The following is a 14,176-nucleotide window of genomic DNA, read 5'->3' as shown; positions in this document are numbered from 1 at the left end:
ATTGATGAAACAGCTAAAGATGATTGGGTCTAGCACACTAGTTTGAGGAATGTCTGAAGAGGTTCTGGAGCTGAGATGACTGACCTTCAATAACCAAAACCATTTTCCTATGTGGCAAGCATGACTACAGCCAGCAGAGAGTTTGCCCCCTGCAACCCATTGATTCCAGTTTTGCCTGGGCTCCTTAATGCCACACTCAATTAAACGCAGCCTTAATGTCAAGGACTGTCACTCTCACCTCATCTCTGGAATTCAGCTCTCATGTTCATGTTTGAACCAAGAATATAATGAAGTCAAGAGCTGAGTCACCCTGGCAGAACCCAAACTGTGCATCCCTGAGCAGGTTACTGCTGTGCAGGTGCTGCTTGATAGCCCTGTTGATGACCCCTTCCATCACTTTACTGATGATGGAGAGTAGATTGATGGGGCTGTAACTGACTGGGTTGGATTTGTCCTGCTTTTTATGTACAAGACATCGCTGGGTTTTTTCAATATTGTTGGCTAGATGCCAGTGTTGTAACTGTACTGGAACAGCTTGGCGAGGGGAGTGCCTAAGTTCTGGAGCACAAGTCTTCAATGCTTTTGCTGGAATGTTGTCAGGGCCCATGGCCTTTGCAGTATCTGGTGACTCCAACTATTTCTTGATATCAGATGGAGTGAATCAAATTGGCTGAAGATTGGTATCTGTGATGCTGGGGACCACTGGAGGAGGCTGAGTTGGATCATCTACTTGGCACTTCTGATTGAAGATTTCTATGAATAGTTCAGCCTTATTTTTTGCAGTGATGTGCTGGGCTCCTCCATCATTGAGGATGGGGATATTTGTGCAGCATCCTCCAGCAGTGAGTTGTTTAATTGTTCACCACCATTCATGACTGGATGTGGCAGGACTGCAGAGTTTAGATCTGATCCAGTGGTTCCAGGCTCACTTAGCTCTGTCTATCACTTTGCTGTCTATGCTATTTGGCATGTAAATAGTTCTGTTTGGTAGCTTCACCAGGATGACACTTCATTTTTAGATATGCCCAGGGCTGCTCCTGGCACACCTTCCTGCACACTTCATTGAACCAGTATTGATCCCCGAGTATTGAGAACAATGGTTGAGTAGCAGATATAATGGGGCTGCAGATTGGGCAGGAGTACTGTTGTTCTGTTGTTGATAGCCTAGAGAACATCATGAAAGTCTAGTTTTGAATTGCTAGATCTGTTCGAACTCAGTCCTATTTAATATGTAAATCAGGCCAATCAACCAGTATAGGGTATTCTCAATGTGATGGCAGGACTTTGACTGCACAAAGACTGTGTAGTGGTCACTCTTACCAATACTGTCATGGATAGATGTTTCTGCAGCTGGCTGATTGGTCTAAGTGAGGTCAAGTGTGTTTTTCCCTCTTGTTGCTTCCCTCACAACCTGCTGCAGACCCAGTCAACAGCTATGTCCTCTGAGACTAAACCAGCTAGGAGAGCACCCAACCTCTAGAGCACAAATCTTCAGTACCAATGCCAGTATGTTGTCATGGTCCATGGCCTTTGCACTATCTTGGTGGTAGATATTGAAATCTCCCACCTAGAGTACATATTATGCCCTTGCCACCCTCAGTGCTTCCTCCAAATGTTGTTCAACATGGAGAAGTACTGATTCATCAGCTGAGGGCGAACAGTACATGGTAATCAGCAGGAATTGAGATCAAATCAGTGTTATTTTCCACACAGGTTTAATATGAACTTCCTTGCTTTTGTATTACATGACCCTGTTGAGAAAATCCAGAATGCTGTATACTAAGTAATCATTGACCAGAAACTCAACTGGACTTACCACATAAACACAGTGGCTACAAGAGCAGGTCAGATTTTAAGAATACTGAGATGAGTCACTCCTCCTGACTCCCCACAGCCTGTCCACTATCTACAAGGCACAAGTCAGGAGTGTGATGGAATGCTCTCCACTTGCCTGGATGAATATAGCCCCAATAACACTCAAGAAGCTTGACACCATCCAGGACAAAGTAGCCTGCTTGTTTGGCACTACACCCACAAGCATCCACTCCCTCCACTACTGGTGCTCAGTAGCAACAGAGTGTATTCTCTGCAGGAAGCACTGCAGAAATTCACCAAAGATCCTCAGACAGCATCTTCCAAACCCATGACCAGTTCTATCTAGAAGGACAACGGCAGCAGATATATGGAAACACCATCACCTTCAAGTTCCCCTCCAAGCCACTCACTATCCTGACTTGGAAATACATCACCATTCCTTCACTATCGATTGGTCCAAATTCTGAAATTCCTTCCCTAATGGCATTGTGGATCAACCCACAGTAGGTGGACTGCAGTGTTTCAAGAAGGCAGCTCACCATAACCTTCTCAAGGGCAACTAGGGATGGGCAGTAAATGCTGGCCATCCAATGACCCCATATCCCACAAAATTAATAAATAAATTAAAAATTTCATTTGTTGTGTCACATTTACACACACATACGCTTAGGTCCCTCAGTTCCTGTATCCCCAGTGGAATTGTTCCCTGTATTTTATACTGTTTCTCCATGCTCTTCACACCAAACTAAATTGCTTCACTCCTCTCTGCACTATCTTGTCGTCCTGTCTATCCATTTTACTTATTTGTCTGTGTCCCCTTGAAGTTATTGAGTGCTAAAGCTTTATTTAAAGGGTCTTGATGGCAATATTCTGGATGACATTTCCCAAGATCCTGCAGCACCAAAAAGATTCTGTATAAAATAAACAAATTTTCAGAAACTAGTTGTGGGCCATCAGTAATTTTACAATTACATTGCTAAATAAAATAATCATATCCAGTAGTCAGGATTTTTAAGCCACTGCATGGAATACCATTCTTGTGATACAGGATTTCATACTGCATTTTTGCTGTGTAATGATATTAATACAGAAATACAGCAGTGACATTAACCCCATTATAATACTGATGATGAGTCACACTTAAAACGTATGATTTCACCAACCTGCTGTGCTTTTCCAGCAATCTTTGTATCTAGATTTCTATATATTGCCAGGAGGATATTGTTAAAAGTGAAAGTCAAGTGAGATATTGTGAATGTCAAGCAATGCATGGCAGCACTGTTATTTTATTTTTATCAGTTCCTAACATTTTTGTACGCAGAAAGTCAAATAAATTCCTCCTGTGGTGCTGATGGTTTTGAAATGTAATCATTTGGTTTTGCTACTGAATAATTATCTATTTGTACTGCTGCCAATCTCTAGAACATATTTATTTAGAAAGCCTTACCAGATGATAACAATCTGAAGCAGGTTAACTATTCCAGCCAACAGTTAAACTTTCTAAGGAACATGCTGGGTTTTTATGAATGTTGCCTTAATGTGTTATGTAATATCTTGTGAAAGTTGTGAAATACTAAAAGTGCAAATAATTCAAGACTTTGAAGATTAACTTGCTTTGTTGATGTTATACTTGTGACAGAAGAACAAAGATTGTTTTTATCTTGCGTTTAGAATTAATCCATCAACCTCCAATACTTCAAACAATGTTGCTGGTTTTAAAGTGACATTATTAAAACACAATCTATCTTTCACATCTGTACTGATCTTCACATTTTGTACAGCTGAAATAACATCAGACCCGGTCATTTTTTTATTATCTTTCCTCTTTATAATTTTTATAGCTAAATGGGTGAGCAGGTAACCTGCTTCAAATGAGCGTCAATCCAGCTGTGTAACTAATGTGATGAAGCTGCTCCTTTAACAAAGTTACACAGTCCTTGGATTTTTTTTTCAGAGAGGTCATAAACAAAACATGCTCTGAAAAGTCTGGAGGTGAGGGGTTTTAGGGCCAATTTGATAATAGCTAACAGGTACTGTCTCAGGTAGAAGGTTTGTCCGATGAAAGAGGAGTGGCCAGTTCTCCCAGCTCAGCTTTTCTCTAGTTTGGTTTAGTTTCTAGTGGTAGTGTGAAAAATACTGCTTGACCCAAAGAAGCAGGTCCAGGCTGGTACACTCTCTCTGACTTCTATCCAGTAAGACCCTGTGTTTGATTTTACCTTTTGAGCCAAAGGGATGTTTATGGGGATTGTTGCAAGTATTTGGAACAGCATCATTAAGTTGGGATGATCTGTTGGGTTTTCAGAGAGGTTAAGTTATTTGGTATTCTGTTTTCTGTGTTTCACTCATTAATCTTGTAAATAAATTTTGTTCTGTTTAAAACTAAGTGGTTTGACCAGCTGATTCACTCCTAGAATATCCGCTGTATGCCTGCTGAAAACAACTGGCAAAGTTAAGGTCCGGGCTACTTCCTTGAAATGTTTTGAGGGAATCTGGCCTGGTTCATAATACTAGTCTCTGGGATTTCAGCAAGAGCAACCTAAGTAATTCACCCTCAAGTATTCCTGACGGTCAATATCTGGCATCTGCTTTGCATTTTATCCTTCAGGAACTCACTGTTCAAGGAATCAAAGGCAGTAGTGCTTTCTTAGTGCTCCATTTACTTGAAGAATAGGCCATTGAGATAGTTGTTCCATCACTGAAGTAGATGATGGCTGCTCTGTATCTTAAATCTATATAATTTTCTCAGCTCCATAATTCTTGTCTAATAAAAATCAATCAGTTTCAGTTTTGAACATGATGAAAATTAACTTTTATAAATTATCAGTTGGGCCTCCTCTGGAGAAGTGTGTCCAGTTCTGGACACTGCACTTTAGTAAGGATATGAAGGCTTCATGGAGTAGGCAGAAATGTTTACAAGATTTGTTCCAGGAATGAGAGGTTTCAGTTACAAGGATAAACTAGAGAATCTGAAGTTCATCTCCTCAGAGAAGAAAATAAAAGAGGAGATTTAATGTGTTCAAAATCATAAGTGATTTAGACCAAATAGATGGAAGAAATTATTCTCATTGGCAGAGGGTCAAGAACTAGTAGTCACTGATTTAAGAGCATTAGCTAAAGAAGCAACAGGATATGAGGCATGTTTTTTTAATAGCAAGTGGTTAAGATCTGGAGTGCACTGTCTGGAGTGTGATGGAGGTAGATTTAACTGCAGCTTTCAGAGTAATTGGATAAGCAGCTGAAGAGAAAAATAAATTATTGGGCTACAAGGAAAGGATAAGCATCTAATTCCTTGTTTTTCTGATACTGCACAGACATCCAAGGTCTGTGCACGTCTGAAACCGTAAGTCAACATATCAACATGCTGATCGGTATATCCAGAACATTAGTGCAGATATGGGACTTGCCCTTGAGATGCTCTTTCAGAGGAAAAACATGGCAATGAAGAAGTGAACAGCCTCCTTCTGTGCAGTATCCATTCTGTGATGATAACTTTCTGACTGATATGGCTTCAGCAGCTTTTTGGAGCACACAGTTTCAGATTTCTATTGCCTTTGCACGAAAAGTGCTCCCTGAAGTCACCTCCGGATAATCTGTCTCAAATTTTAATATTATGCATAGTTCTTCTGGACTTGCTCACCAGAGGAGATGGCCTGACTCAATCTACCCTTTCAAATCCTTTAATCACTTTTAAATATAGCAAATAGATTGTCTTCATTCTACTAACCCTGGGGACTAAATCTAAGCATTGTATATTATTGTAAGATGAATGCTTTGCATCACCAGATTGTTTTAAATGATTCCAAATCAATACATTTTCTATTTATACTTTTCAACTACCTGGCATTCAACATTTGAAGCACTGAGCAAAACCCTTACAAAAAACAATTTCTACCTCTTTTAGATTAAAACCCATGCAGAAATCAGATTTATAAAACATTTATTATCCAAAGTAATGTAACAAAGTAATTAAATGTTATATTATGAATCATTGTGAGGATAGCATTTTGTTTCATCCCTGTGCATTTTTATCTCATGTTCACTACACTGTTATCAGCTATCTTGTAACTCTAAAGACTATCATTGACCTTGGTTTAAGAAAATGAGAAAGAACTATATTGATGAAAACCCCAAATAAAGTATTTTCTTCACTTGGGAAAAACAGCTTTATCTGTAAAGTTTTATCTTCATATCCAAGAAAGATATATTTCCTTAAAGGCAGCACAACAAAGATTCACTAGATGGATTCCTGGCATGAATGGGGAGGGAAATATATCCTTGGTGGTGGGGTCTATTTGGAGGTGGCGGAAATGACAAAGGATGATACGGTGTATATGGAGGTTGGTGGGGTGGTAGGTGAGGACCAGTGGGGTTCTGTCCTGGTGGTGATTGGAGGGGCGGGGTTCAAGGGCGGAGGAGCGGGAAGTGGAGGAGATGTGGTGGAGAGCATCGTCGACCATGTCTGAGGGGAAATTGTAGTCTTTGAAGAAGGAGGCCATCTGGGTTGTTCAGTATTGGAATTGGTCCTCCTGGGAGCAGATGCGGCAAAGGCGAAGGAATTGGGAATGTCCTCCTGGGAACAGATGCGGCGAAGGCAAAGGAATTGGGAATTTCCCTCCCCACCCCTATCAGCGTTCTGGAAAAACCACTCCCTCCGCGACTCCCTTGTCAGATCCACACCCCCCATCAACCAAACCTCCACTCCCGGCACCTTCCCCTGCAACCGCAAAAATTGCAAAATTTGCGCCCACACCTCCCCCCTCACATCCCTCCAAGGCCCCAAGGGATCCTTCAATATCCATCAGAAATTCACCTGCATCTCCACACGCATCATTTACTGCATCCGCTGCACCTGATGTGGCCTCCCAGACATTGGGGAGACAGGCCGCCTACTTGCGGAACGTTTCAGAGAACACCTCTGGGACACCCGCACCAGCCAACCCAACCGCCCCGTGGCTGAACACTTTAACTCCCCCTCCCACTCCACCAAGGACATGCAGGTCCTTGGCCGCCTCCATCGCCAGACCATGGCAACACGACGCCTGGAGGAAGAGCAACTCATCTTCCGCCTAGGAACCCTCCAACCACAAGGGATGAATGCAGATTTCTCCAGCTTCCTCATTTCCCCTCCCCCCATCTTTTCTCAGTCCCAACCCTCAGACTTAGCACCGCCTTCTTGACCTGCAATCTTCTTCCCGACCTCTCCGCCCCAACCCCCTCTCCGGCCTATCACCCTCACCTTAACCTCCTTCCACCTATCGCATTCCCAACGCCTCTCCCCCAAGTCCCTCCTCCCTACCTTTTATCTTAGCCAGCTTGGCACACCCTCATTCCTGAAGAAGGGCTTATGCCCGAAACGTCGATCCTCCTTCTCCTTTGATGCTGCCTGACCTGCTGCGCTTTTCCAGCAACACATTTTTAAGCTCTGATCCCGAGCATCTGCAGTCCTCACTTTCTCCGAGTACATTTTTACTTAGAGCCTTGTGAACCTTTAGAATGCTTTAACCTGGAAGGCTGTGAACTTTATTTTCTACCATTGAGTATTTTCAAGGCTAAGATCAATTGATTTTTTTTAATTCTAAGAGAATCAATGGATATAGGAATTAGGCAACAAAGCAGACTTGGGGTTGGAAATCAATTACTATCTTGAGGGGTGGGGAGGGTTATTCTTTACAGTCTAATTTGTATCCTCATATTTTAATTGGGTATCACTGTATCAACATGGAAAATATATGACATCTCTAACATTTATATGAAACTTTGGAAACCATCATATTTATTCAATTATTGCAGTATTTACAGTTTATGATCAAAAGACCCTGGAAATATGATATATTACATGATATATATTCTGAGTGTGTGGAAATACATAGGTATGACTGAATACTCCAAATCATTGAGGTAAAAACAATGACTGCAGATGCTGGAAAGCAAATACTGGATTAGTGGTGCTGGAAGAGCACAGCAGTTCAGGCAGCATCCAACGAGCAGCAAAATCGACGTTTCGGGCAAAAGCCCTTCATTGCTCCAAATCATTGCTGAAGGATCTTATAAAAAAAAAACAATAATTTGAACTGTCCCGACTTACAATCTTCTATTAGATTTATTTGAATAAGATCTTGACTAAGTTAAAAAAGTGAATACTGAAAATCTGAAAATAATAGAAATGCTAAAAAGAAAAAAAACTAATCAGTATTTGAAAAAAAAACTTTGCACTCAAAGTAACATGCGTTTCCAGGTGTTGATGGCGCATTAATCTACACTGTTAAAAATTAAAAATAGTGATAAATAGCAGTTGCCCCTTCTCAAATACAACAGTTTTCATTTTGGAACAGTCGGTTCCACTTTTAAGTTTCAAGAAATTATATACCCATGTTTTGTTCGCATTGAAGAAAAGTGTAGCTACTTCGATTATCAAAACAAATCCAATTGGAGCACTTAGCATATTAATTGGAAACAAAATTTCTGAAAAAGCCATGCGTTGTGAAACAACATTGCACGGTTATCCTGAACTGTCCACGGTGACTTCACCGATCTGAATCCAACCCAGATGTTCAGAGGGAACTCTCAGAACTTCGTATACTAACTTAAATGTTGAGTTCTGTATTTGACCAAGTTCTAATAAACAATGGGAAAAGGCCATTACCTAAAAGTCTTCAACGACAGTGATCGGAAGCTGTGAAAAAAAAATCCGCGAGTGATATGTTTGGCATGCAATGAACACTGTGAATACTGACTGCAACTTGAAATATGACAAATAACATACAGAATTGATGGAAACATAGCTGCTTTGCGCTGTATATAATGTCAACGTTGGACATTCAGGTAATTTACTTTTGTAAATTAGTAGTTTTGTAAACTACTTGCATGAACCATATGTTAGGGAATGTTTGCAGTGTGAGCCTGATAATCAAATGACCCAGTCTTATCCTGGATCCTTGTGACACTGCAGAAACACTTCAAAAAGACCTGTTCCAAAATAAAAGTTTGCTCAACAATGCAATTATTTTGAAATAAAGAGAACTTACAATAGAAATGAAATTTAAAAGCATTTAAATGATCAACAATTATTCAAAACATAAAAACTTACCTTACTGGTTGCATTAACTGCTCGTGTTAGGATAAAAAGAGAAAGAATATATTTGGGAAGTCTCCACATTTTAAATGCCTCTTATGTTTTCGTTATTTGGAGGGAGCAATCTGAGCAGAAATACTGTACCATCAGCAAGAATTCGGTGACAGTGCTTATAAAGTCACTAAAATCTTTGAAGAAGAAAGATCTCTTCTCAGGATCTCCAAAGTCTCGCCTTCAACCCTTCCCTGAAACTGGGTAACTGCGGCTGTGCAGTGCAGCTTTCGGCTTACTCGTAGTCAGGATTTTTTTTTAAATTTCCAGTGTGTATTGAATGCGAGGGAGGGACAATAATGACTACCAACTGCAGATTGTACCAACCCAGTGTCCACGCAGAATGATCACTGAAGTTGTTGAAGTCTCCAAAACAAACATTTACTGGCAAATAAATGTCACATAAAAAGTTTCATTTGAATATAAAATTAACATACTATTATTGTATCCGCTCACTTCACATTGTGTTCAGTTGAGCCAAAGGAATTTAAAACGAAAGATAATACGTGCATGTGTCCATTCCTCATTTACCAACAGCGTTGAAACGAATCGCAGTTCTTCTATGTCTTTTCTGATGTGACTGCGCCATCTATTGGCGAGATAGCCCCTTTCCCGAGGTGCCGAAGCAGAAATATATTTTACATTCAATTAAACTTTTGATCTAAACCATGACTACATCCTTTATTTCAATTGACAGTTTTGGTCATGACGGCATACTCTTCGAAGGTCGGTTCAGACTCAATGGCTGTATGGACAATCAAACCGGGCACATTTACATTCCGTGAACGTGAATTTAAAATGCTGACATTATCAATGAGGGATAAGATTATACTGTCACCGCTGAAATTGGAAGGGTGATGGACGCATTGGAAAAAAAATGACCTCGTTGTTACAATAAATGATTTGCATTTATATAACATCGCAATAAAGCGAACGGTCAGTTTGGCAAATCCATATCCGATTCTTCGCAGAGAGTTAAAGATTGTTTTTATTCATTCACGAGATGAGGGCATCAATGGCGAGGCCAGCATTTATTGCCCATCATTAAGTCAACCACACTGCTGTGGGTCTGGAGCCACATGTGGGGAAGACCAGATAAGGGTGGCAGTTTCCTTCCCTCAAGGACATGAGTGATTCAGATGGGTTTTATGATGTGATTAAAAGCATGGACAAAAAGATTGATTTACACAAGATGTCTGAAGGCACAAGGGAAGAAATACTGTAGAATGGATGAGTCACTTGTTCCAAATGACTTACATTCAGGATTATTGAAGGAAGTGAAAGTTGGACATAGAAGAGCTTGCCATCTTCTGTCAATTTCCCGAGATGGGGAGAGATGCCAGACCATTAGAAAGTACCCACACACCCATTCCCATCACATCCAATCATCTTCCTTCATTTGTGTTCTGAAGAAGGGTCACTGGACCTGAAATATTAAATCTGCTTTCTCTTCACATATGCTGCCAGACTGACAAAGTTTTTCCAGCAATTCTGATTTTGTATATTTCATTGCAGGAGAAGCTGACAATTACAAGGAAGAGGGACCCCAGACTAACAGAGGAGTGTCGGATATCTGCATCCCTTACCCCTCAAGAGAAGCAGGCAGAGAGCTGGTAGGTAACAACCACACATTGTCCACACCACTTGTTAGACTTGTGCAACACACTTACATCTCATGATGTTTTACTACTAGTTTTGTGCCACAAAATGCACAAGCCACACACGAGAATTCCTAGAAGCATGGCATTCCAACCGGAACTCTATCAACAAACACATTGACTTAGACCCCATTTACCGCTCCCTGAGCAATTGGAATAGGAAGAAAGTCCAGCAAGGAACACTGCAGCCTACTCTTCTCAGATATGCAAGCAGTTTCACACATTCATTGACATAAGGACCGTGCATCTTCACCAAGTAATTCTTTCTCTTCCACAGGCACCAATGACAAACAGACAACCAAATGAATATGGGCAGAGCTTCTGCTAAGTGCCACCTCTAAGGATGAGGGATCTGATACATCAAAGGAGTGTAAGAAAGCTAATAGTTTAACCATTTTAACTTACACCATAAAATCTTGTTATCATTGTTTTGTAATTAATATAATGATAATTATAAATAATATATAGCATTTGGCTGTGAAATGGATACCTGAGCTTTCGTTGCTGTTTTGACAACAACTCAAAATTAACTAATCAGTTTAAGTCATGCCCCAGGATACTAAAACCCAATTGAGTTTGAATTTATTGTTTTGCCAATGTCAAACCAATTAGATGATCCAATGTTGGGGATATAAAAATGTGGATGTTTTGAAAATTGGAGAGAGAACGACTGCTATCAAGATAGATCCAAGAAATTAGGAAACACTCTGTATCAAAGATACCTTTTCATATGAAACATACTCGCATTAAAAAGAAAGAAGATGACCCAGGAAATTCAGCAGCCAGAAGAGTGAAGTCACAGAAGATGACAGTGCCTGTGTGATTTTGAAATTAAGTTGATGTAACTTTAATAAGTGTCTTATTGGAACAGCATATTGCTATAGAATTGGAGCCAGGTAATAAGTAGGTAACATAAACGGCGACTTAGAATTGTGAGTAGTTGCTGTTTAATGTTTACTTTAAGAGTTAAAAAATAAATTGATGCTATTTTCTTTAAGCAGTGGAATTTGAGAGTTCTCTGTCATTCATATTTTAACAGATTACGAGGCGAGGTGAGCTTTTCTGGTCTTTGGTTTCATTAACAGAAGGGTTCGTTAACAGTTTGGGGGCTCATTTGGGATTTGGATAGATTTAGACAGGTTTAGATTGATCCAGTCTGAGATTTGAACAAATTTGGGGTACAAAAGGTCTCAACAGATTTAAACACTTGCCAATTAATGTCCTAGATCTTAAAATAAAACTTAGGTAAGACTACTTGTTTAATTTCATTTACTTGTGGTTGGTTAAATTAAAAGTGAGTGAAATGGCTCTTAACATTGCTAAAGAGGTTCTGGGGTTTGAAGATGCTTCCCAAATTTGCCAAGAAAATTTAGGAAGACAGAGGAAGGACATACTTTTAGAATTAACAAATAGGTTAGAGTTGGGTTTAACCAGGGACAAAACGAAAGATGAAATTATAATGGTCAAGCACTTAGGTGTATCAGAGAAACAGACAAGAGTTAGAAAATCTTAAATTGAAATTGAGGTGAATGGAGTTAGAAGGTAAAGAAAGGGAGAGAAGAGTCATGTTAGAAGAAAAACAAAAAGAGAGAGAGAGAGTGAAAGAGAAAGAGAGAGGGAGAGAAGAAAGATAGAGAGAGAGAGGAAAAAGAAAGGAAGAGAAGGTTCTTAGCTGAGCAAAAAGAGAAAGAAAGAATTTGAATTTCAGAAGTTGCCAACTAGTCAAGAAAGTCAAGTTAACAGGATGGAGATGAAGAGAGATGGTAGTGATGTATACAGACATATTAAAACATTGCCACATTTTGATGAGAAAGATGTTCAAACCTTTATTCCATTTGAAAAATTGGCTAGGCAGATGCAGTGGCCAGAGCTTGTCGGTAATGCTAGTAGAGACTAAGCTGGTAGGCAGAGCTAGTGAGGTATTTGCAGTGCTGTCAGATAAGGGTTCAAGAGTTTATGTAGATGTCAAAAGGTATTTTCGGAGCTTATGAATTGGCACCAGAAGTGTGTAGACAGCTGTTCAGAAATATAAAGAAGGAATCAGGTCAGACTTATGTTGAGTTTGAAAGACTTAAACATAGTAATTTTGATAGCTGGGTGCGGGCTTTAAAAGTACATAAGACCAGTGAAGCCCTAAGAGAGATTATTCTGCTGGGGGAGTTTAAAAACTCATTTCCAGAGATGATATGAATCAGAAAGTTCAAGAAGTTAGAAGAGCGGCAGAAATGGCAGCTGACTATACATTGGTGTATAAGGCAAAATTTTTAGCTTTTGGCAGGAATTTACGCCTGTGAGGGATAGAAATTATGAGAAGGGGAGATCCTGCACTACAAAACACCTGAGGTGAAAGACTAGATTCCCTACAGTGTGGAAACAGGCCCTTCAGCCCAACATGACCCTCCAAAGAGCAACCCACCCAGATCCATTCCCCTACCCTACATTTACTCCTGACTAATGCATCTAACATTATGGGCAATTTAGTATAGCCAATTCACCTAACCTGCACATTTTGGACTGTGGAAGGAAACCAGAGCACCTGGAGAAAACCCACGCAGACACGGGGAGAATGTGCAAACTCCACACCGACAGTCGCCTGAGACAGGAATTGAACCCAGGTCCCTGTGAGGCAGCAGTGCTAACCACTGAGCCACTTGCCACCCTGTGCTTCCCTGTGGTAAGGTGGGGCATGTAAAGTCAGAGTGCTAGTCATTGAAGAAAGGCACTGTGGGAAAAGATGTGATAAAAGAGGCTAAGCCAGTGGGATTAGTGAAAGTAGTAAAGGAATGCCCAAAGAAAAGTTGAGCTGCAGGAGACTCCACAGCCTAGGCAAGGGCTGGGTATTGAGTTAGTGCCTGATCTCTATAAAGACTTCATTTCTGTGGGTAAACTTTACTCAGGAAGAAAAAGGGGAGAAGGGAAAGAAGTTACAAGTTTAAGACATACGGGATCTAATCAGTCTGTAATAGCAAGAGATAAATGTATTTGTACTCTTTTTGACATGTTACCCAAGAAAGTGGTTATTTGTGGAATAGATGGACAGAAATTTAGCGTTTCCCTGTGTAAATCAGGTTGGAGACCCAAATCAGGACGAGGGACGTACAGCAGAGAATGAAGCAAGTGACAGATAAAAACTCTAAAATTAGGGCATTTTCTCATAGGGATGATGTATTAGTATTGTTACCAGTGGTAGGAGGTCCCTTCAAAGCCAGATTTCGTGGTCCCTATCAAATTGAGAAAAAATTGAGTCAGGTGAACTATCTGGTAAAGATGCCAGATAGAAAAAAACTGTATCGAGTATGTCATGTAAACAAGTTGAAATCTTATTATAATAGAGACAGGGAACTGGAGAAACAGGTGTTAGTTACTGTCCCACAGAGTGAGAAATCAATCCAAACTATGTTAAGTATTGAGGAAATCTTTGAGGAGTGGGCTAGGTTAGTGTACTGTCTCAGGAGCAAAGAACACAGTTGGAAGGTTTTTGCAGCAATATGAGGATATATGCAGGAGTAAGGTGGGGAGGACTTTTGACTGATGTTTCTGGGTTTCAGAGAATAAAGTGCTATCTGTGTGCCTTTTAAAT

General features: G+C 40.3%; 1 protein-coding gene across 1 annotated transcript in view; it reads right to left on the bottom strand.

Moving 5' to 3' along the window:
• LOC140469367 (olfactomedin-like protein 2A) overlaps positions 1–11,009 on the bottom strand; it is a 70,533-nt gene extending 59,524 nt beyond the window's left edge. Inside the window, exon 1 of the mRNA XM_072565816.1 lies at positions 8,903–11,009. Coding sequence (XP_072421917.1) covers positions 8,903–8,971 — 69 coding nt within the window. The 5' untranslated portion in view covers positions 8,972–11,009. The remainder of the gene's footprint in view (positions 1–8,902) is intronic.
• Positions 11,010–14,176: the final 3,167 nt, after the last annotated feature.

The sequence above is a fragment of the Chiloscyllium punctatum genome, chromosome 49 (genome assembly GCF_047496795.1).
Source record: "Chiloscyllium punctatum isolate Juve2018m chromosome 49, sChiPun1.3, whole genome shotgun sequence".
NCBI classification, from domain to species: Eukaryota; Metazoa; Chordata; class Chondrichthyes; order Orectolobiformes; family Hemiscylliidae; genus Chiloscyllium; species Chiloscyllium punctatum.
Note: the sequence above shows the minus strand (reverse complement) of the source record. Positions and strands in the feature narration are given on the sequence as shown.